We start from the raw sequence: 25,306 nt of genomic DNA on the forward strand, positions 1-25,306 counted from the left end.
GGTGAAGCCCTACTGCCAGTGATAATATATTAAAAGATATTCTGAATATTGGCAGGTTTTTCCCTCAATGTATCATTGTCGGAAAAAGAGAAGAGAGAGAATCGCAAAGCAGCTCCGTCAGATCTTGTGCCGCCTCCTTAAGACAAAATTCTACTGTGGAGTTTAGTTCACATTTGTCCGGAGTCAAATTCATCTCTGCGAGCGTTCGATTATATAAAAGAAATGCGTAGTTTATTAATGATAGTCTCAGAACCTGGTACACACACAGACACACACGCCCCATTATTTAAATGTTAAATTGTTTGAAATGGTGCCTAAATATCAACAGTGATCATCAAATAATGATAGATATTTTTCTAAATCAGTGAAATCTTTCTTCAGAGCAGCACGCCATCCCTCTCACTCTTTTTCTCTATCTCTCTTTCAGGCGATGTATGGAGCTGGAAGAGATGTCAGAGAGCGCTTGGTTTGGCTTGATGCGGTTGGCGCAGTGCGCAGCAGGAATGATAGAGACACAGAGGGGAGCAGTACATTTCTGACAGAGTTGCTAAAAACTGTAAAAATACACTTTTCACATGGTAAGTGGACTTAGTGGAGCTGTGCATGGCTCTCTAGGTGCCTGACCCAGACTTGGTGGTGCTGTGGCCAGGCTGTGCACCTTATTGTACTAAAAGTTTTCAAGTTGAGTGTAACATGTTTCACCTGCTCAGGGGTGTGTTGAGAATCACATTTGCTTTTTGATGGTGATACAGTGATGTGTGACACTGCAGCTCGAGCTACAAAAACACACTTACCCTCCTCGGCTCTGCATGCGCTGGGTGAGCATGCGTCTGTGCTGAGGGTGGAGGTGGGTGGTGTTGTGGCGGATGGGTGCCGTGTGGTTAGGGGGACAATGAGGGGGCAGTGGGCCCATTCGGTGACCATGTGGAGGAGGAGGGCCCCCGAAAAATGGCCTGAAAACTCCACCACCTGGTAACAAAGGAGGGGGTGGCCCGCCATGGACGAAACCAGCCACCTGGAGAGAGACACATACCAAGACGATGAAGAGTGTGAGAGGGGGACTTGTGATTCAGATGTGAACTACTTAATTACTGAGAATCCTGTGTCAGTTATAAAGTCTACAGTACAAGTTCAAGAAGGGGACGACCTTCAGCTGGCCTTACCTGGTTTTTACGTCGAGGCCGCAGTCAATGCCATTCACAACTACGCTCTTAACCACCTTCACCTAAAGAATGGCTGCTATTATAATGGAAAATTAACTGTGTGAAACCTATGTTGTAGTTGGAAAGTAAGTTTTTGTAGCTCTGTCTAAAGGCATTTATGACCTTTCTACATACATATACAAACTGTTCAAATAGTTTATGACCTGGACTGTCTTAATAGTCTGAACTGTGTATGTACCTGAAAACTGTTGGACCCTTTAAACCCCCAAATAACTGAATGTATGTGTGCTTATCTCAAAAGGAAACGCATGTAAATCAGTTGTCTGTGTTTAGATAGCTCTCTCCCTGCACCTTCAGAACCAGTCTGGATTGGCTGAGAGAGATAGCTTTAGTCCTCCTATATAAGATCATGTATTTGACTGTCCTGCATCTTCACTGTGAGATCTTTGTGACTCCCTGTGTTGATCTTCTCGCAGAAAGCCCCTTATTAGTTACACGTAGATAACTTTGGTGTTTCCAGCCTCTTGTATCTCCAGATTTCCATCACATTATTCATAGACCCTAGACATCTCACGAATTGACTCGTCTACAGCAAATTTGGGTCTTTCCTGATTGAGAAGCAGTTTCTTAATCTGCCAAGTTCTACCTTTCATGTGGGGTTATCAGTTTAACATAATTTAGTGAGATGGTACAAACCCTAGCCAGTCAACAGCTAATAAGACACAATTTTGGCTGGATTTGTTATGATTTTTCATTTTGGAATTGAGGTGAATAAGCTTCTCATTTTGTCTACTCTTTCAGTTCTCTAAAATAGTAGAGCAGTCATTCCATGTGTATTTTAGGAAAATAAAGCCCACCTTCATTCTTGTGGTGCTTTCGTAGAATTTTATTTAGTAGTTTTTCTCTTGCACAATTATTTTAGTCTTCAGTATTCCATTACTTCTGCATTTCATCACATTTCTCAGGAAGAATCATTACAAGTTTTGTTATTCCGTTTCCAGAGTTGTCATGTAAATCTAAATAGTGAGTCAGTAGCACATCACCAGTCTGGAAAGGCTGTGAGGTTGTGTTTGATACTAACTTGAGAGTTGAGCAGCTTGGCCCGTTGAATCTGAGACAGAACTGGGACAACTCCAGGAGGGAAGGGGCTGCGACACAGCGGAGAGTTCTGGGCATAATCAGTAGATTTAAACTTAATAGCTCAGTATAACTTGGAATAAATAAGATTGTAAGTTTGTTACCCTCATTTTTTCTCTTTATTTAGAAAAGAAAAAGGGTGAAATCTTGGGAAATTAGTTTTTTAAATTACACGAAATTCTTCTTAAATAAAATCAAAAAGACAGTGTAAAAATAAAAAATTGACTTTTTTCATTTTACTGAGGGATATGTGCAGAGAGCAATGCCCGTGACTACCAGCAGAGACACGAGGAAGGTCTTCTTACAAGTCACTGTAAATCAGCAACCGATAAAATATAAGAAAAACACAACATGAACACTATGAAAAGCTCTGTGATGCAATAAGCACAGTTTATCATTACAAAATGACTCGGGTTGTGCCATTAAAACTTCAAGGACATGTTGAGCACATTATAGGATTTCATGTTCACACAGAGCTGAATAACTGAGGAAAGGAGGGACAGAGGATAAAGGGAAAACTTACAGCTAAGTTGAGGAGGGTGTTGGGTGACAGACGCTCAGGAAAAGGAGGAGGGTATCTGTGCTGGACCGGGGCTCTCACATGAACTGCTGTGGGATGATGCGCCTACACATACAGATAGAGGCGTGCACACATGTATAGTTAAAGGGGACATATTATGAAAATTCCACTTTTGTAGTGCTTCTACACATTAATTTGGGTATCTGGCATGTCTACCGCCCCCAAAACTCTGGAAAAATACATCTCCCGCGATTTGTTATGGTTCCTCTAAGTCAGAAACGTCATGCTTGAGTGACTCAGAATGAGCTTCCGTATCATTCTCTCGTCACAATGAAATGTGGCCTTGGCCCCCATGATGGGGCTAATGGACTTCACCAACTAGATACCATATTTCATACTTTGCAAAAGGACATGAGATTTACTTTACTTAATAAAAAGGAAGGGGTGACAGAGACTATTTTCAGTATTAGCGTAACAGTTGTCTTCATACCTGATGATTTAGACTGTGGCTCATTGGCTGTTTGGGCGGGGTCCCAATAGGCACGGCCCTCACCGGAGGGGAACCAATCACAGGGGAAGAACACCGAGGTGGTGGTACCCTCTCTGACAAATCCAGTCCTTCATCATTCCTACCCCGAGGAGGTAACTTAGGAAGGCCCACCTCTTTGATGATAGACATTAGTGGACTATCCTGCAAGAGAAAGAAGGTGGTGAATTTAACATGAGAAAAATATAAAATGGGATACTGTAAATACAGTAATGCACATCATATTTTAAACACAATGCAAGACAAAAACTGTTATTAAACTATTGTTTCTCATTTGAATTGTCAATCAAATAAAAAATAAAAAACAAAACAAGTCTTGAATGTAAAAATCAAATGGCAATTAACCTTAAAATAACCGTATGCTAGAAATGTATCAACAATTTCATAAGGCTTTTATTTACTGTTCAAAACACCGCAGCAAACAGCAGTGTAATGAAAAACGTATTTAATCGCCTTAAAGTCCTTTCACTTCCCAATGATTAGCAAGCTGATCTTGAGGTAGCCATCATGCAGGAAGACACTGTAGCTTTCTCTCCAGGACCTGAAGGATTCTCCTCAGATTAAAAAAACAAAACATAAATTCCCCCAACCTGAACAAGAAATCACGACAGTGATGATTTTGTTCTTGGAAGCTGGTCCTGGAATTTGTCCTCTAAAGTTAATTGCATATTTTAGCCTTGCTGATCTAACACAAGGCGTCACAAGAATATAATTAACAATAATCCTTGAATTTTAATTTAATCTCCCTCTAACGATCAAAAACAGCAGATAACTTCATGAAAGGACTGAGATGAGGATCAGGGCCTAAAAAAGCTTGGTGAGAAACTGCTTGAGGCAGACAATTAAAAACCTAAATTTTTCTAGAATGTATTTATATAATGTCTCCTCTAACATGTACTCTCAAGGAAAAACAAAATATTTGGTACATTTTCCTTTGTGCCCCTAAATTTTTTTCCGATTGCATAAACACTAAAATCAAAAGTATAACACAATTATCAAAACCTTACACTCAAGGAGCAAAACATGGGCCCAGATATGCACCACTATAAGCACAATGTCAGCTTCACACTTTTTGCAAAACAATACACACAGTGATCTGCAAAACATTAAACACACTTGTGTACATTAGACACAGAAGTATACCAAGATGTCACTTCCTTGCAATTCTTAAGCACTGACTGTCAAATGACTCCCCCTATGAGCCAATTGGTTAAACACAGCCATCAGGTGCGCAAACACATGATTTCTTAATTGTAGATACACTAATTAGGTTTAAGCACTATACAAATGCAGCAGCTGAGTTCACCTGTGTTCAACCAAAATGGAGCTTGTGCTCAAAAAAGAAAAAGAGTGAGGGGGAATCCACGGAGGAGGAGAAGGCTGCGGCATTAATATGTGGAGGGATGTATTGTTCACTTTAGCACTGTGATGTTGCATAGTGCACATGTAACCTTTATAATGTAAATGTACCGTATACCAGACCTATGCTGAACTACACAATCTTGTCTTCACTGTATTTCGGAGAGTTTTACAGATGGATGCTGAGGAAATCCTGCATGAATTCATATATATATAGATGAGGCAGGGGAGACCTGACAAATGCAAGAAGGAGACGCAGAAATACCATTGGCCACGGGGCTATAATCAGTGTCCCAGGGCAACGTGGGGGTTACATCACCCTTTCCACTGCCATTACACAGAATGGCGTACTCCTCCAATATGGGCCCTTACAATTAGGGGTGCAACGATTAGTCGACGTCGTCGACAAAAATCGATGACCAAAATAGTCGCCGACGAATTAACCCGTCGATGATTCGTTGGTGACGTCATAGCGCGTGTTTCTCGTGCCGCGCAGCGGAACTAAACGGCGTTTTACCGGAGGTGCTGGTGGAAGTACCTGAGGAGTGAGCCATCTCGCTTCCTTCCTATCTCTGAAAGTCGCGCATGTGCAATAGCGACGAAACATGAACCAATGTCGGCGTCCGCTGCCGCGCGCAGTCGCGCACCAGGAAGTAAAAAGTTCGGGAGAACTTCACTATTAACATGGCCCGAGAAAATCTACCTGCAGTATCTGTACAGCGGACCTGCTCTCCATGGAAGCAGGACACGCGCATGTGAGGAGGAGGAGGCACGTGTGACATCGTAACGGAGACGATGCGGACTCGCCTCTGTCAGATGTTATATATACACGTATATATCTGCGCGCAGGATTCTAGCATCCATTACAAAAATATGGTTTAAACTTTTTATTAACGAGTTTAAAAGCGTTATGTTATCCTATTGCCTGACAAACGTCTTGTTTTAATCACAATTATTTAGTCAGAAGAAGACTAGTTTCGTTTGTTGATGTTTTTATTGCTGTTACTTTCCCTGTCATTTTTGTTAACAGGAAAAATGAATACTTGATTTTTAATTTATTTGTTTTATTAGCACTTTGCCTGTCCTTGCTTTTAAATGGACAAAAACTTGATTTGTCTTTGCTTTTGTGTCAACAGTACCCTTATATGAAACAAAGTTTATTAAAAGACATTTTTTTTTAATGAAGTATCAATATTTATTTCCTTTATTTTCAGTCATCACATGCCTCGAACAACCTCAAGCTAAATTTAAAAGCTGCTTGCTAAATAAGAGCAATTGAGAATTTGTGTCATTCATAATCCGATTAGTCGATTAATCGTTTCAATAATCGGTGACTAATCGACTATCAGAATAGTCGTTAGTTGCAGCCCTACTTACAATACACCTCACATTCTCACATTTTTGGAGCGATTGCAAAACATTGTCACAGCAGTAAACCACATGCACCAGATGCAATACACTGTCATCTGGGACAATGTGTCATTCCACTGCTCTGGTCCAGAACTGGTTTCAACACCATCCACAGTTTACAGCACTATACCTTCCACCATACTCTCCCTTTCTAAACCCAATCAAAGAGCTTTTCTCTGCATGGCGGTGGAGGGTTTACGATCTCTGGCCCCAGGCTCAGGTAGTCCTCATTGAAACCTGAACTGGATACAGAATTTTCTGCTAGTCTGATATTTGCTGAGCTTACAGTGTTATGCACACTCCTGTAGTAGCATGAAAACTGGGACATGTTTTGTTTTGATTCTCAAAGTTGACTGATTTGGGAATATGGAGAGAAATAAAATCTATTTTCATGAGACTGCAGCATTGGTCTTGTGTAGTGTTTGGTGAATTTATTGTATATTTGCACTTTCTCTGTGTACCTTACTTACAGGACTCTAATCACTGAGAACTGGAATTGCTAAAATTAAGTCATATGAAGCATGTGTGTTTCATATGGTAAAAAAATATGGTTTTGATAAATTAGTGTATAGTTTTTACAAGAGTGTTTCATTTTACAAAGGATCTGAGGTGTTCTGCTGATTGGGTGTGTGGTTGTGCTAATTGTGTGTAGTGTTTTGAAACACCGGGCTCTGTTTTGAAACTCGTGCTTAAGCAATCGAGAAAAACTGTAATATTTCACTGGGGAGAAAATTCACATGTCAAGCCTTGAAACACAAGCTGAGGAAAAGACATTCAATAAGACAGTGATGAAGAAGAAATAGAGGAGTGAGTGACCCTCACCTCCATGTGCGTGACAAGTCCTGGGGTGACACTGACGGGCCCGAACCCCATATTGTTCTCCCAGATACTGTGAGAGTTCATCTGAGAGTGAGAAAGAAATCAAGCCAAAGTCAAGTTAAACAAAAGGATTTTACACAAATTAATTTTAAATTATTGTTAAAGCAGTGAAGTTTTTTTATTTGGCACAACAGTTATATAAAATACAATAAATCTGATAGTATGATGTTCAACATTGTAGAAAAACACTGATGTAAAAAAAAACATACCAAAACACTTTGTATGAAAGATATGTCAATTCATGTAGTGGGACCAGTAAGAGAACAGTGTTAACATAAGTGAGTGACAGACAGTGTTAAATTATTTATCAAGAGATTACAGTTAGGTCCAGAAATATTTGGACAGCGACACAATTTTCATATTTTTGGCCCTATATTCTACCAAAATGGATTTGAAATGAAATAATCTTGATTCTATTGAAGTGCAGACTTTCAGCTTAAAATTGAGGGTATTTACATCACAATTGGAGGAAGGGTTTAAGAATCGCAACAATTTTCATACATAATCCCCTCCTTTCAAGGGAACTTAACTAATTGGAAAAATTAATATAATCCTAAATAAAATGTTCATTCTTCGCAGGCGATGACTGCCTGAAGTCTGGAAGCCATGAACATCACCAGATGCTGGGTTTCCTCCTTTGTGATGGTTTGCCAGGCCTTGACTGCAGCTGTCTTCAGTTGTTGTTTGTTTTTCTGTCTTAATTGTCTTAAGCAAGTGGAATGCAAGCTCGATTTGATTGACTCTGCCATTGTAGAATATTCCACTTCTTTGCCTTGAAAAACTCCTAGGTTGCTTTCGCAGCTTGGCAGAGGGCTATTAGTTTAGGCTACCAGTAGTGTGCAGGCTAATCCTGGGTTTTAGCTGAAATGACAGACATACAATGTCAACGATGAGATGAGACAATGTAATTTACTGAATGTTAATTATTTCCATGCTCAATAAAATTGTAATTTATCTGTCAAGTGTTTTCTTATTTGTTTGTATGCATGTAGGTGGGTTTGTGACAATAGCCTTCCTTTTATAGCATCGGGCTACAGCAGTGGCTCTCAAACTTTTTCTCTCATGCCCCACTTTGGAGCTCGAATATTTTTCATGCCCCACCCGCTCCCCTGCCCCAACAAAATGGGCCAAGTTTAACATGTATATTTACATAACATTCACATGAACATTAAATCCACATTACTTTCAGGAATTTCTGATGTACAAATGAAAAACCTTTTCCAAACAACTTTTTGTGACATTTGTCACTTTTTCAAAAAATAGTGCCATAACTTTGCTTAAATTTAACTTAATTGAAGTACTTTAGGTGACATTTATCACTACATTCCTCCATCAGTCTGTACTTTTTCAATAATAGAGAAAAAATTAATTCAATTATAATCACTTTGTTACTAAGATGATAAAGCTCAACCAAAAAGAACAAATGCAGTTGACTGGGGTGTACTGTTTATAAGTGACTTCTTAATTTGTTGGGTCTCATAGAGTCTTCAGACATAAACTACACACTGGTCTCTCCTCACGTCCTACCATATTGACTGTGAACCCAAGAGCAAGACAGGCTTCATCATACTTTCTTTTCAACCTGGTTTTTGCACAATGTCTCTTGTGACTATGCGCGTCATGCACAACACTGTACAGGGAGCCACTGCAGAAGGGCTGAAGCCGTCCCCTGGATACGGCAAAAGAGCGATTGTTTACTGCACCGCGGTTAAAGAGATGCGGACGTCAAAACATTACTTCGGCTATAATATTAGTTCCGCCTCCCATTTCCGCCTCCTGGACCTGTTATGCCTCCGCCACACAGTTTGAGAATCACTGGGCTACAGGGAGGCACTGCAGGTTCGCCTGCATGGAGTGAAAGCAAAGCATTGCACACACAGGAAATACACAGCTAATTTTTAAAAAAAAAATCACACCCGGACTACACTGGCTGCAGTTCAGCCGTGCTGCCCTTTCAGGGTTCGCGTCTTGCCGGGTTTTTTTCACCGCGGTTTAGAGCAAAACAGAGAAAAGTATGTTTCAGCACAGTTTCGATGTTTGTCTGTCCAATAAAAGCACTCCAGCGTTTCTGTTGACTGAATCCATTTATTTGTTTAAATTGTGAAATACTTGCAGGAGCGGAAGATGCACAGCTTCATACTGTATAGTACCGATATTTATGCAGCCATTCCCCTGCCCCTGTGCTCCATAAAGTACCAATACACTAATAAAATAAGGTATGGTAACGTTTTTTAACGGCTTGATAGTGCGATACCTTTCTAGTATCTGTATACCGTGCAACACTAGATCATACGTACACCTCCTCCAGAGTTCATTGCATGTCTGAAAGCAGCTAATGACAGTCGGTTAACCCTGTTCAGACCTGGTATTGACATGTCCCGAGTGATCGAAACACAACCGGTCAGCTCTAAGTACAAGTCTGAACACACCCATTTGTGTCTTCAATGCATCCTGTGATCTGATCACTCGAAGGTGTTCGAGAAAGCAAGTGGCCACATTCTTTTTGCTGTTAAAATGCAAATGCATTGTGGCCAGTTCAAACACGGATTTGTTTGTGGCCACCGCAACAATATGAACACTAGGCAACACATGTGAGTGATATGATTCAGCCCCTTTCTGATTCCGCTCACTCTTTCATGTCGACACACCCACACTGTCACACACAAACGCACCATCATTGGCCATATTTGAAGCCTCTCCGACTGGATAAAAAACACATTTGGTTTTCACAAATACAAATAACATACATAATTAATTTAAGAAGTGAAGTGAGATGTGATCACAAGTGGTCACAGAAGAGACATTCAGGACAGATTTTTATGTGTGAATAGTGCTGTTCACTTGTGATCAGATCTCTCAGGATGGATGTTAATACAAGGTCTGAACAGGGCATCGAAAGCTTACCTGGGCGATTGGAGCAGACCCTCTGCGCAGCATGTGCTGCTGCTGTTGGTAGCTGAGCATTGATGGTGAAGGAGGACCAAGGGAGATGCCTGGAGTAGTACAGGGTTCATTAGAATGCAGAAGATTTTGGTAAAGCCAAAAGCATTCCATAGCAATGTAATACCAAGAACCATATGTTGACAAAACAGAAGATGTAATCTGGGATAAACAATAACACCACTGCACAATTTAGACTGAACAAAATGCAGTGAATTATTGGATTACCTATGCGTGTTGTTTTAAATGGGGGATTTGCACGTTCCAAGTAGGGGTAGGCTGTCCCAATACTTGCTGGGACAGAGGTGGAGGGCCAAGTGTTAGGGCAGTACAGCCCTCGAAACGGAGATTTTTCAGGCCCACACTTCAAATAAAGGGCTATGAGAATTTCCCAGAATGCCTTGCGAATCACCAGCATGTTGGGAGAGAGGCCCACAAATGTAGTATTTCCCCCCTTAATAAGGATTTAAAAATTATGATAACAATTGTAATATCTTTAGTAACTGCAAACTATAGCATTGGTTTATTTAAAATCTCAACAATGTTATTATAATGACTTTTGTTGCGTCTGTTTACAGCGGCGACTACTGAGGACGTGTCTGGTTTTCGCAATGACTACTGAAGATGTAATGGTTTCTTGAAGTGCTGAAGCAATTCGTAGGGGAAGATTTCAACCACTATCCCTTGTGACTCTGTTTCAAGGGGCAAGATAACCCTTGAAAACATGAGGCAGAGGGAAGGGTTGAAATGGGATTGGGCCTAATTCTTGGGATAGGACCAAAGGCTTATTCTGTGAGCCAACAGTGACCTTTGACCAATCACACTCAATTCAATTCTGAAGTTAATATCCAGGTGCTTTTGAGCACTTGGATATAGCATGACCTGGATTACTGAGAATCTTTACAGACTGAATCAGTTAATCTTTAAATCCAAGTGAATATTTATGCCAAATTGCAAAAAATCCCACAAGGTGTTCTTGTGATACTGGGTTGATGAGAACGTGACAAACAGACAAAACATAATGTCAATGCACAAAGGGAATTTTAAGTAAAGTACTGCATTCATTGTCACCTGAGATGGAGGGCCCAGGAGGCAGCTGGTGCTGAGGGTGTTGTGGAGGCTGATGTGAGTGGGTGGGATTTGGGATGGAGTGCTGCGGCAGGACTCTGGGTTGATCCAACCTGTGGAAAGTGGTAAGGGTGGATGCTGTGGAGCTCAGGGATGGACAGGGCCTCTCAGTGGCTCCGACCCCAGCGATGGCTGGGTCTGCCTCCAAGATGAGTCTGGCCAGGGACTCTGCCAAGTCACCTTCCCCTCCTCGATCCTCTACATCTGAAATTATAGATTTTCCAAAGTCTGAATTATTGTGCTCCATGTCAGAGCATAAAACATATTATTTGGCCAGCAATTCTGTCGTAATCCAATCAATTTAGCACTGATGGTTAATCTCCTTTAATCACATGACTGACCTGGTGGAGGCAGTTCAGAGGCAGACGAGGAGAAGTTGAGTGACGGAAGAGAAGATGGAAGGGAATGATGGCCTGCATAGGTAGAGAGATGGGAAGAGGTTGAGTCATCTCTTCCTCCTAAATCTGATTCTCTCTCCATCCCTCCTCCCCCTCCTCCTCCTTCAGCTCCTTGCTCATCCCGATCATCAAGGTTTGCGAGGCGTTTGTGTTCCTCCTGCCAGTCATCATCTGTAAAAGGAGAAGACGCAGAAAGTGTTATTGGTTGACAGAGACTTATTTATATACAAACTTGTGCTATTTAAAGGAATATTAGTCTTTTTTTGTATATAAATTTAGTCTCCCAAAGTTAAATTCACAAATGAGTGCAACCTTGTAGTTAACGACAGTAACCAACAACAGCTGAAAACATCTTCTCTAAACTTTTCAAACACCTTAATTTCATCTGTTGTAATTTATATAGTATGTCTCAGTGTAAACTGAAATTAAAGCATGGAAAAATCGCGATTAAAAGTTTGTTTTTCTTCTAAAGACTAAATCTAATGAATTAACGAGTAATCACTTCAGACAGCCTGTATTTTACACAATGCTGTGTTTTCAAAGAGACTCAGGCCTATAACCCCTACCTATAAAGTGGCAGCCTGGTCGTTAAATATCATGTATGATAAATTGTGTAAAAAAAATATTTAAAAACAGCTGAAAATATTCCCAATGTCCTTGGAAACAATAACACTGCTTCTTTCTTCAGTGAAACATCCAGATTAGTAAAAGGTAAAAAAAAAGGTGTATTTGAGACACCATTACGAATACGTATTCTCCACATCGGGGAGATGAGTGAAGAATACGTAATTTACCCTCCACACCCGACATTGAACGGAGCGAACAGCGGAGAAGTTCTTGAAGATGGATGACATTAAATTAATAATTGAAGTGGAGAAGTAAAGTGAGCTGTATGATCCTCAGCACATGAGGCAAAAATACAAACGTTGGGACGCTGTTGCAGTTAATGTTGGAGCAACAAGTAAGTATATGCTTGAAAAAAATGATTAAATGCGGTTTTTACTGCAGGCTGATAACAGCAAAAGTATGTGATATTATTGGCGCTGCGCTGCGCTTCAGCAGCGCAGAGTAGGACTACACACACGAACATGCGCACAAACACACACACAGTTCGAGGAAGATTAAAAAAATGCACATGAGAGGACGGAAAGAGTGGAGTTGCCTGTGTGACGGTCTCTGTGCTGCTTTCTTCATTCACTTCACTTGACTCAGGCTTAGTGAAACAGTTTAACTTTATTTTCTGTAACATATAACGGGACACAGTCACAGTTATCTACAAAAGAAAAGTTGCATATTACTAAACAAGTTTCATACACTAAAATAACCATTAGAAACTAACTAAAACACTAACAGACAGAGCGACACAACTCACTCAGACCGGGGGAATCTGCTTCTGAGATAATAAAGGGTGCGCTGCTTAACTAATCTCTAGAAGTTCCTGCTGTGGGCCTTCAAAATAAGACAGACACGGCAAAATAAAAGAAATACAGTTCAGCCAGTGCTGAGCCAGGGTGGCAGCGAGCAGACCCTTGTTTCGCTGGATCCGTTTGATGACCTCCAAGGCAGAATTCCACCGGGTGGCAACATCTTGAACTAGCAACTCTTCCTGCTGTCCTTGTGCAGTTTGCTGTGCTTTCAGATGGGACTAATCATTTGACGGGCTGTGTTTGAAGGGCGACGCTGGCAGCTTGCTCGAGGAGCTGAATTTTCTTCCGCACACCGGATGTAAACAAAGCTGCGTTAACTGCGTTAAAATATTTTATCGCATTAATCTAGGTCACAATAATCTCATAGATTAACGCTTTAACTTTGACAGCCCTAATTTATATAGCGCTTTTCTAGTCTTGATGACCACTCAAAGCGCTGTACAGTACAGTTTTACATTCACCCATTCACACATTCATAAAGTGCATCTATTTGCAGCACTTTGTTATTCTATGGGGTCCATTCAGGGTTCAGCATCTTGCCCAAGGACACTTCGGCATGCAGGTGTGTCAGACTAAGGGTTCAAACTACCGACCTTCAGGTTGGAGAACGACCACTCTACCCCTCAGCCACAGCCGCCCCGTGTACATACTTCTACATACTTTTTTCCAGATTCATATTTGGTCACTGTGACCTTATATGAATCTTTGACCTTTGACCACTGAAACATAATCACCATCTTTTAGTCCAAGTGACAACTGATCAAGAGATGAAAAAATTTCCAAAGAGTCCAAAAACATGTTTTTGATGTCAACGCGACTTTGACCTTTGACCACCGAAATCAAATTAGTTAATCAGTGAGACCTTTGGGTTCATCTTTGAGTCCATGTACAAAATTTTAAGACATTCCCTTGAGCTGATCATCAGATATGTTCATGAATAACGTAAACATAATTTGTGAGGCCACTGTGACCTTAACCTTTGGCTTTAAAATGAAATCCAAGTTCAACTGTATGTTTGTGCCAAATTTCAAGATATTCCCTCAAGCTGATCTTTAGATATCACCGTGACACTATGTCAATGGAGGGGTGGTTGAAGTGTACAAGTCCACAACACACTATGGAAGTTTCAGGGTTAAACAGTAGGACTGCATGATATTAGGCAGATATGCGATAATATCGTTTAATATCACATTGACTTGCGATAAATAAACATAAACAGTGCCTGGCTACGGATGCAGAGACCACGGACAGCTCCACAGCTTGGAGAAGGCACACAGCCACCAAATGCGGGGCACCAGGACGCCATGCACAGCTCCATTATATCCACTCAGAGTTTGGGCCGTGAAAAGTATTTAATTTTCTTTTACAGCTCTGTCAGTAATTTATCATTCCTCTTTGTCACCATTATTCGCGCTGTGCACTCAGTAAACAGTATTAAGTCCAACAGAGCGCGCCGCGGCCCCTCCTCCCGTCTAATCAGTTCATCCTTGAATCCAAGTGAATATTTGTAACAAATGTGAAGAAATTCCATCAAGGCATTCATGAGTTATTATGTTTAGAAGAATTGGATGGACCGACGGACGATCCGAAAACATAATGCCTGTTTTTCTTAAACCTTTTTGTGTTAACAGAATAAACAAAACATTTTTTCTTTTATCAACAAAAGGAAAAGGTCAATTCAAGAATGGAAGAGCAGACACAAATTGAGGTATTTTAGGCACAAAGAATCCTCACTTGAATTTTAAGAAAAGTACTTAATGTAAACACATTTGCAATTTAATTATGCAAGACTTACCGATGGCCCCGGCTCCGAAGGTGTCGTCATTGAACTGGTCGATTTCTTCTTCCTCTGCTGCCAATCCCACATCTTCCTCCTCCAGCGTACAGTCTTCATCCAGGGACTGCAATGACAGCAGGGAAGATGGGGAAGAAGAAAAGGGTTGAGAATAAGGTGGTAGGGATGCAGAATAGGGCTGCACGATATATCAAAAAATCTTATCGCAGTCATCGCAATATTAAAATGCGTGATGGACTTATCGCAAAAAAAGGCAAAAAACTCTGTATTTGGTGTTCCTTACATCACACACTCACACTCTGTCCGCCAGTAGCGGACACGCTGCCATGTGAACAACAGACAACCAACACACAGCTGATCTGCGGCACCACCGCAGCAAGTGAGTCCACAGAGTTCGGGATCGACAGTGAAGATTGCGAGATCGACCGGTAGATCGCAATCCACGATTGGTGACTACTGCTCTACAGCAACTCATAGTAAACGTCAGTCCTGTATGTGTCCTAATAACTTGTCATCAGTGATAGTGTTTATTGTTATTAAGAGTAAAGTGAGCGCAGGTCAGAGGGGGAGTGAGGAGGAAACACACTCTGACAGACTCAGACACAGGATGACCGGAGCTTTAATGAGCGTCTCTCCTCACTCCCATCGTCACTGCATCGATGCATAGTCGTCCAAGTCTGCATCGCGTTGCATCTGAGGATCATGAAATTTTCACCCCTCTAATGTCAATATATTTGGCCAATAAGATGAAGCCCTGCTGCCCTGGATAATACATTTAAGACATTCTGATAATTGACAGGTTTTTCGTCAATTAGACAGAAGTTGAAAACAGAGATTTGACTGAGCAAGTCTCCGTCAGAACTCGCTCCGCCTCTTCTGAATACATTTTACTGTGAAAACTTCTAGTGATCACGTTTGTCCCAAGTTAAATTTATCACAGTGAGCTTTTGATTGGTCTGACGTGGTTGGCGCAGCGCAGAGTGAATGATAGAGCACAGAGGAGTAGTAAATGGGTGACTGAGCAAAAAAAAACTGTAAAAAAAATAGCTTTTCACGCTACGAAAAGACGCCAAATTAACACTGTAAGTGGGCTCCCTGGTGTCTGCCCAGGACTTGGTGGCACTGTGGCCGGACTGTGCACCTTCTCCAGGCTGTGGAGTCGTTTGTGGTATCTGCGTCATTAGCCAGGGACTGTTTGTATATTTATCGCATGTCATATCGCCATCGCATATATTAAACAACGTGTACTACGGGTACCAGGAGGTCAATCAATCAAATTATATTTGTATAGCCCATATTCACAAATCACAATTTGTCTCATAGGGCTTTGACAAGAAGTAAGAACGTCCGATGGCTCTAGCTCCGCCGCTAGTAAGTGTTGATCGATGGAGAGGGAAGTAATGCTTCTGGGGAAATCCCTGCAAACAAGTAATTAACATATTTGTATATGTTTTAGTAAAAACTGAAATGACAGTTAGCTGTCTGACAGTGTCTAACAAGAGGGGGGGGGCATCACGATTTTGACTCGACTCAATTACAGACACTCAGGCACCTGCAAAAGAATTTCTTAGGAAATTAATCGATTAATTAATAGAATACTTGATTACTAAATGAATCAATAGCTGCAGCCCTATATTGCTGCAGACATATTTCCTATGTTGAAGAGTTGGGACATTTTGATTTACTTTTGCGTTGCACAAGCATCATATAAATAGACAGTGTATAAGATACAATTGATGGTAGTACTACAGTGTGGCTACATCTGTCGAGTTAATTTTTTGCAATAAAAATTAGCACATAAAAAAGAAAACATACAAACCAACCAACAAACGGACAGGAGTATAAACACAACCAGTGTAAATGACACATTTGTAAATTATTCTCAAGAAACATTAATATTCTAATGGTTTGTTAACTACAGATATAAATTCAAAGTTTTTTGTAGAAGAAATACAATTCTTTGAGTACCATAACTGGTAACATTTTGACTGGTGAAAATTATTAAATTAATTTGGTAACAAAGCTGAATTTGCTGACTAGATTAATAACATTAATAAAGACATAGTTATCTTCCCCTTTAAGTAAGTTTATCCTCAGAAATAAATATTTATTTGGTAAGGGAGAAAGATAGTTTAGGGGTGTGTCTGTCTTTCTCAAGTTTAAAACAATGTTTGGTTTGTCACCTAGATACTACCAAATGTGCAGTCAGGCTCCCTGCAAATTGGACATTTAACTGTGCTTCGCATAAGGATAGGGCCCTAAGTTTTAAACAGTAGTACCTACTCACCATTATAATGCCGATGGAGGGGTGGGTGAAGTGTTTCAGTCCACAAAACAATTCTGGAGTTTCAGGGGGAAACAGCGTTGCAGCAGAAAATACAATTGAAGTCAATGGTGTCCTCTTCTTCAGACTGAATAAAACAGAAAAAAATATAAAATGCCTCCATACTACTCATTCGGTGTCATCCAGGTGTCTGCAAGTCTCGACATTAATAAACGACTTGAAACAAGGTAATTTACAAAGCGATTTCGCCTAACTGTCCCCGGACATCTTCCTACGAGGCTGAAAACATGGTGTAAATTACGCTGTTTTTTAAAGTCGAATATGAATATTGGGTCTTACGGACACTTTTTACGTTTGAAGAAGGGGGTCGCCATTACTTCATTTGTATTGGATTTGGCTGCAATGCTGTTTACCCCTGAAACTCCAAAAGTGTTTAGGGGATTCAAAAACTTCACCCGCACCTCCATTAGCATAGTGGTGAGTACATAATGAGTGAAGTTTCATCTTTAGGTAAACTATCCCTTTCAATTCAAGTAACAAAATAACAGTTCACCACCTCAGATTGTCACCAAGACAATTTCACGACAATATGCTTTAGAATTTCAAAGTAAAAGCCCTTGGGAATATACAAAGATGACATAACTGCAAAGATGGCAGAGGAAAATTAGTTACTGGTGCTTTGTGTGAAGTGAGTGGCCTTTAAAAAGGAGTCAAATTCCCCAGCCTGAATTATTTTTTGTTGTCCGCCCCTGTTGGCACCTATGTTATCCGTTTCATTGGCTAAATTAAATAATTACTAGTCTGAACATCTGATTCTTTAAATTTTTATGTTATATAGAGCTGCACAATATATCGAAAATGAATAAGTGAAAATATGAACATGCATGTTATATGTATCCATAGATTGAAAAAAAACTGCGATAAACGGTGCTCCATCTGCCATGCATTCCAGCTCTGCATGTCAACATATTTGGACAATCAGATGGAGCCCTGCTGCCCTAGAGAGAAAATGAAAGATATTCAGATCATTGACTGGGTTTTCTGTCATTGTCTGAAGGGGGCATAGCGATGCATACAGCAAGAGCTGGGATTGGTCCACTTGATAGAATTGCAGAGTTGAATTGAGGTGAAGATAGGAACACAGACGTTTTAATTTTCTTAGCTGCAGTTTTTTAAGAAAAAATGATTGCACTTTAACCTCCATCAGTTTCCACTACAACATGATACGCTTAGAAAATATTTCCATTGTTTTAAAGTAAACAGAGAGGCCAGAGAATTTGTAAATAAGTGGACCTGAAGACGGAAGATACTAAACACCAGCATAAAATTTCTACTGCCACTAGCGTTTCGGCGGTGTAATTGCAGCGCGGCTCATATTCACTTATGCTCAACTATGAATGCTCGGCCCATGCGTGCCTACGGTGGAGCTTGAATTGGGCTTCACGCTGTCACATTAAACCATATTACCAACGGGTGGGGTACCTAGATTCCATTAATATCTTACTCGGATGGATGACAACTTTCCCTGTAGCATGATGTAGCTAAAGCGCTTAAGTATGCCAAGAGTTTAGAATCCTGTTTACCTTAAACACTCATGTTTGTCACGAGTAAATTAAAGGTGTACTTTAGAGCCTCTGGACATACTTCAACATATCAGCAAAGTAGTGTAATATTCATGTTGTGTCATATCTGCAGTTAGCGAGCGTGTTTTCTCACTCAGACAATGCAGATTCACAACAAACACGAGGTATTAACATTATAAAGCATGGTGTGTGTATACACGTTAGTAGCTCCACTATGTCGGTACAATTTTAAATATTATAAGTAAATACAATCCAGGGCTTCCTATCCACGACCCTTTAATACCCTGAAGGGAGCAGGCAAAGCCGTTAGCCGAAAATGCTAATGCTGACGTTACATCACGTAGGACCCACGTCGTTTTAAAATTGCTGCCCTAGAAACTAATATGATACGGTCTACACTGAGCTTATGATTACTATCTAACACCAGATAATTATTTATGAAACAAGAAGCCAATATCTTGTCACCAATGTTGAGAAACTGCTCCCTTTCCCTGCGGCTCAAGTCACCAGCCAGGCAGTCTAGCTGCTTCTCAGGCCGCCACCAACCGGATTGAATATGGCAGGCGCATAAACAATAGCCAACACACACCTTGTAAAAACACATGCAGCGGTTGAGAATGACCGCCTGCTCTCAGTGAACCATTACAACCGAGACTCACAAAAGAGAAAGTGAGTTTTTTGGGACACGATGCTCACCTGAAATCGAAACATCTATCTTTAGGCTTTCGGGAAAAGAAGTGCATCAGAAGCCAGGCGGCGCGCAAGTGACGTAGCCGAGACGTCCACTTGAGCGTGCGTCATGGAGCGACGTGAACGGGCACGCATCTGGGCACAGACCGGGGCGGTGTCGCTATTTGGTTTTAATTGCGCGCTTCCTCGGTGAAGATTTAAAAGAGACATCAGTACTAACTAGATATAAATTACCGTTATATGTTATCACTTTTATCTTGTAATGACAGTAATGAAGTGTCTCAGAGATTTTAAATACATTGACATTTTGAATAGGTGAACACTTTCACAAAAATAGTTACTCATCTTTAGGTTTCACAAACATAGTTCGATGGTTTTACAGCTATGGCGTTTGGTTATAATGTTCAGTCCAAATGAATCCTGATAATTATGAAACGCACGTTTATTTCTGATTCTGAGATTAGAGATGACCAAGGACATGCAAGCACCTCCGAAACAACCCAATTCTAAACCTGGCATGAATTCATTTTTTTTTTGGCGGAACCCAGCCCGAGCCAAAGGTACCTAATTTAGCTGCAATGTGTTTGTTTTACTGTGCCCCAATTTAGTTTTAGGTCCGGGATTTCTGTGTATGCACACGGCACTGCAGTCTAATGTTTTCTTATGAGCTTTAGGTGTGTTTTTGATTAAATTTTATTTGTATAACGCCAAATCATAATATACATTATCTCAAGTAACTTTATATAGACGGTCAAGACCTTTAAAATTATAGAGAAACCTAACAGTTCCCACAATGAGCATAACTGTGGCGATTGTGAAGAGAAAAAAACACCCTTATTAACTGGAAGAAACCTCTGGCAGATCCAGACTAGAGGTGGGCGACCGGTTGGGGGGACCACAGAAAAATGGGGAGGATTGGAGAGATGGGTCAAAAAGAGGGGAGAGAAGAGAGATAGATAGTGGGGAGGGGGAGGAGAGGGGGAGAGAGAGAAAAGGAAAAGGCAGAACCATCATGTTTCAGCTCAGACAAACTAGTTGTTATAATGAACACAATAAGAGTAATAATTATGGATGTAGAGATTTAAATGATAATGTCAAAGATATAAATGACAGCAGCAACAGTTCATTTAACAATAGTAATAATAATAATAATTATAATAATTATATTATAATCATTATAATAAAAATTATAACTATAATTATTGTTTTCTGGGAGAGAGAAAGCGAGAGAGAGCGAAAGAGACAGACAGAGAGAAAGAAAAGAGAGAACCTAGAGTGGGAGTTAGTTCCACAGGAGAGGAGCCTGGTAGCTGAAGGCTTTACCTGCAATTAATGAAAAACGTATTTTCCAGATGTGTGCCCGATAGTACTGTAGCTAAATTTAGGGAAATAATTTTCAGATACATTTAACCATGTATCATACTTCAATTTAACTGACGAATTCTTTAAAAACCCTAGTTTCACTGAGATTGACCATCTTGTCGATAGCATTGCAGGCTTACTACGAGTAACATTAGGCTCCATAGCGTCTCTCAAAAAGAAAAGGTGTAAAACGTAGTAAATTAGCTCGCATGGAAATATAGCGTTGAAGTATGAAGGCCCTCTTGTATAGCCAGGCTGACAGAAAGTGATGGTGGATCGCTAATCAAACAACGTGATGGCGGATTGTGATAGCAACAGAGATGGAAGCTGATGGTTGATCCTGTTGTCAGCAGTGGATCAGGACGATTGACTGTGGATAATGGTGGTATCTGATTGTGTTGATTTTCAACAAGACTACTTGATATACAATATTTCTACTCAGATACTCTACCAATACTGACAATAACACCTCAATGAATTTAATTTCCATTATGTTACAAACTGTTTCTTCTAAGAAATGTTGTTAATACTCCTGGAAGAGGGATCCCTCACATGTGGCTCTCTCTGAGGTTTCTATGTTCTTTTTCCCCTGTTAAAAAACATTTTTTTGTTTTAGGATGTCACACCTTGTTAAAGCCCTATGAGACAAATTGTGAATATGGGCTATACAAATCAAATTGGATTGATTTATTGATTGATTGAGAAGAGCTACTGTAAATGTTCTGCATAAGACATCAGCTGCTGCCTCTGTTGTCCTTTCACCAGCTTCCAGAGAAGTTCATAACAAATTGGCGTCAAAACAGGATCTCAAAATAGCAAAGATACGGTAAGTTCCAAGTTAATCTTAGATTTGCCTTACCGTGTAAGAGCTTGACAAGATCATAAAGAAAACAAGCAAAATTTCTGCCATTTAACTGTAAAATCCATATTGATCTACTTGAATCAAAACTGAAATTACCATGGTGACATCCGATCGTGATGGTGGATCCTGATCTTGGTGGCTGCTAACTGTGGAATATGATTACAAGACTTCTTGATATACAGTAGAATATGTCTACTCATATACTCTACCATTACTGACAATAATCCATCAATTCATTTATCTTCCATTATGCTACAAACGTTTTCTTCTAATCAATGCTGCAAATACCCTTATGTTTCTCATGTTCTCTGTTACATGTGGCATCTATTGCATTTCTATCCGTCCTGGGAGAGGGATCCTCACATGTAGTCCTCTCTGAGGTTTCGACATAGTTTTTACCCTGTTCAAAGTTTTTTTTGGGGTAGTTTTTCCTTACTCTTGTTGAGGGTTAAGGTCAGAGGATGTCACACCTTGTTAAAGCCCTAATGAGACAAATTGTGATTTGTGAATATGGGCTATACAAATAAAATTTGATTGATTGATACAAATTCAATGGATAAAACACAGTGTTAATTCAACATGAAGGTCTTGTGATGGAAATTTGACCTGGTGAGACTTCTGAAATAAAGAAATTTGAGAATAATAGTCTTTTAAGTATACTTTATTCCTTGCAAGGAAGGTCAGACAATCATACAGCATGTGAAGAGCATTCTGCAGAGGGAATGACAAAGAAACAGTGAAGCCTGTGTTTTTTATGTAGATGCAGTGAAGATATGTGTGTGTGTAAAGAGTTGAACTACGTTGGTGTGTGTGTGTGTGTGTGTGTGTGTGTGTGTGTGTGAAATATGCGTGTGAACTGAGTGAATAGTAAAATCCAAGGAGATAAGACACAGACACATGCTAAGGCCTCTTAGAGCTCTTGGTGGGGGGAGTCTCAGATTTGTGGCCCTGATGTTATCTTGGCAGTTACACAAACAGAAATAGTATGCATAAGCAGAGATAATATATAGTGTGGTATAATGGTAAAAATTTCCATTACAGATGAAACGCACTGCAAATACAGAAACACGTTGCAAATACAGAAACATGTTGCAAATACAGAAACGCGCTGTGTAGTGGAAAAATGACTTAGTGTAGTGGAAAATAGGGTGGTTGAAACCTACTTCATAGTTAAAGAGTAACTTTTTGCATACCTGTCTAAGACTCCATGACCTGAAATGTTTATGACCTGAAATGTTTATGACCTGAAATGTTTATGACCTGAAACCTGTATGACCTTTCTATATACCTGTTTGACCTTTCCATTACTCAATGTAAATGTATGTAAATCATTTGTTCCTGTGCTTTGGTTCCTGTCTTAAACTACCCTACATAACCAGTCTGAACTGGCTCAGGCAAACAGCCTTGTTCTCCTATATAAGATCATTGTTTTTGACGCTTCATCTTCACTCATCAGATCCTTGTGGTTTCTCTGTGTTGATCCTTTCTGAAGAAAGCCCCTTATTAAATACACGTAGATAACTTTGTTGTTTTACAGCCTCTTGTATCTCCAGATTTCCATCATAATTTGGTGTCAGAAGTGGGATCACACGATTGGATGCATCTGGACTCGGTGTCTATGGTTGAGTGATCTTCATGGGAAAAAAGTTTCCAACCTTAACCTCCCCATTAGGACAGGTGAGATGCAGGGACCAAGACCCGAGCCGGATCATTTCAGGGCTGCTGTCTATCTGGTGAGAATCTGAGATTTCAAGTATAATTTATACCAGCAAACATAGTGTTACGGAGAAGTTGGTCTAAGGGGATAAGATCCTCCAGACGGGTGAAAGCCCAGTAAATTTTTAACCGAGGGTTTGTTAGGATTTCAAATTTTAACTATAGTCTGTGCTGACAGAATTCTAAACAAATAAAGATAGAAACATTTCAAATTATATTTGTACTGTGTAACAATAAAGATAGAAGCAGTTTTAGCTAGATATTAGGCCTTGATACAGATTTTTAGCAATAACCTTTTGATTCTCAGAATGTTCAATCCTGAATTTAGCTAGAAAAGTGTGTGCGTCACAACGATGGTCAGTTTCACAGCTGTCTTGATAGGAGAGTCTAGAGAGAGTTTGTTATGGTTCATTTAGTGCAGCTAAGATGGCAGGAGCATGACATTTTCTACTCAAGGCTAGGTGAGGAGACAACATCAGACTGTCAGGATAGAGTTGTCTATCAACTATCAGAGTAGTAGGATCGCATTGTCTCCCTGTCTACTTCTGTATTCCAAAAGCCAGGAGGATGGACTGCGCCTGCGTACTTCGAGGAGGGAGGAACGAAGATCTACTATTATAAAATGGACAGACGCCGGATGTTTGTGGTGCTCTGATACAACTAATGTGTGGAAGCCCATTGTTTTGCTGATCCATAACCTGTTCATTGCCTCCTAAATAAATACTTTGATTGAACAAACTGAGTTCGCCTCATCTCCTTAAAGGATAAACGAACACGCTTAACAGTTTAGAAGAAACCTGGAAGGTAGACTGACGAGGTAACTTAAAAACAAGTTTGTTAAATAACAGAACCACAGAGAGGACATAATACTGAGTTGTATTTGCATTGTGTGAAACAACTCTAGAAAAGCGCGCTATGTAGAGAACTTCTATAAGGCACTATGATTTGTGTTGGTCAGGCAGGATATTTAAGTGTATTAAAAAAATAAAAATAAAACAAAAAAGGTTAAAATAAATAAATTTTAAAAAAGAGATGAATTGAGAAACTAACAGTTACCAAGTAGTTACAACAGGAAATTACGATTGATTATTATTGATTAGGAGGTATTACATTATTTTGATGGTGTTTATATTACTACGTTTCCTATTTGCTCCTTACGATAGCGTGTAGGAGATTGATGAAGACTTAAGGTAACTAATACTTAAAATAAAAAATATTTACATTTGGATAATGGAACTGAGCTGAGTACTCTTTATATGAACTTCATGTGAAGGAACTATGATGACACAGCACTAAGTCTGTTTCAAGTGTCAATGAGGAATAAGAGACTGTGGGTTTCCAGAGGGGGGGGGGTTTAGTATGAGACAGCTGAAACAGCTGAGACTGAAGCTAGAGGAGAAAGAAAAAGTAAGTTAGGCCAGAAAAGTAAATCTTACATGTCAGGCAGATAGGAAGGTATGTGGAATGTGGTTAGAAAAATTGCATCAAAGGGACAGAAAACACACACTAGCAGGGACAGATATCACCTCTCAAATGTCTCAGTGTCTCAAAATGCAGGTTTCCGACCTTGACTCTTCCCCGCCGACAAGACGACAACCAGAAGAACACCAAGCTCCACCAGAAGCGGGTGTTCCACAGGCAGGAGCCCAGGCTCCACAACAACCTTTTCCAGCTACTAACGTTCCAGACACGTAACTCCTCTCTTCACCTCTTATCAGACAAGCGGGCAACATGGACTGGGACAGGATCCAGCCCAAATCGCGTCTTTTTGAAGTGACCTGATGTTGTCAGCCTGTTAAAACGTACAGGCATTAAGTGGGACTCAGGAAGAGCTTAATAAAAGTTCATACGAAGAAGAAGAAGAAGAAAGGAGAGAATGATCTGCATAAAGCCTCACGAGACTGTGAGGGACACTATTATTTTCGTTTTTTATTTTTCCCCCTAAAAGATTACAGTTTGTTTTTTCAATTTAATTCTTCACGTTATAGGTCACATTAAAGGTCGAAAACGTTCAGACAGGATTTTTCTTTGTCTCATTTGTTTACATCACAAAAACACCCCATTTTAACAGGGGTGTGTAGACTTTTTATATGGTAAATGGTAAAT

At 40.1% G+C, this 25,306-nt stretch overlaps 1 protein-coding gene across 1 annotated transcript in view; it reads right to left on the bottom strand.

Annotated features, from left to right (window-relative positions):
- patl1 (PAT1 homolog 1, processing body mRNA decay factor) overlaps positions 1-19,325 on the bottom strand; it is a 29,590-nt gene extending 10,265 nt beyond the window's left edge. Inside the window, exons 1-10 of the mRNA XM_061089309.1 lie at positions 19,267-19,325; positions 14,704-14,809; positions 11,425-11,652; positions 11,027-11,287; positions 9,920-10,008; positions 6,959-7,039; positions 3,311-3,511; positions 2,824-2,925; positions 2,245-2,331; positions 795-1,015 (exon numbers count right to left, since the gene is read on the bottom strand). Coding sequence (XP_060945292.1) covers positions 795-1,015; positions 2,245-2,331; positions 2,824-2,925; positions 3,311-3,511; positions 6,959-7,039; positions 9,920-10,008; positions 11,027-11,287; positions 11,425-11,652; positions 14,704-14,809; positions 19,267-19,281 — 1,391 coding nt within the window. The 5' untranslated portion in view covers positions 19,282-19,325. The remainder of the gene's footprint in view (positions 1-794; positions 1,016-2,244; positions 2,332-2,823; positions 2,926-3,310; positions 3,512-6,958; positions 7,040-9,919; positions 10,009-11,026; positions 11,288-11,424; positions 11,653-14,703; positions 14,810-19,266) is intronic.
- Positions 19,326-25,306: the final 5,981 nt, after the last annotated feature.

Source organism: Limanda limanda, chromosome 2 (assembly GCF_963576545.1).
Source record: "Limanda limanda chromosome 2, fLimLim1.1, whole genome shotgun sequence".
Lineage (NCBI taxonomy): Eukaryota > Metazoa > Chordata > Actinopteri > Pleuronectiformes > Pleuronectidae > Limanda > Limanda limanda.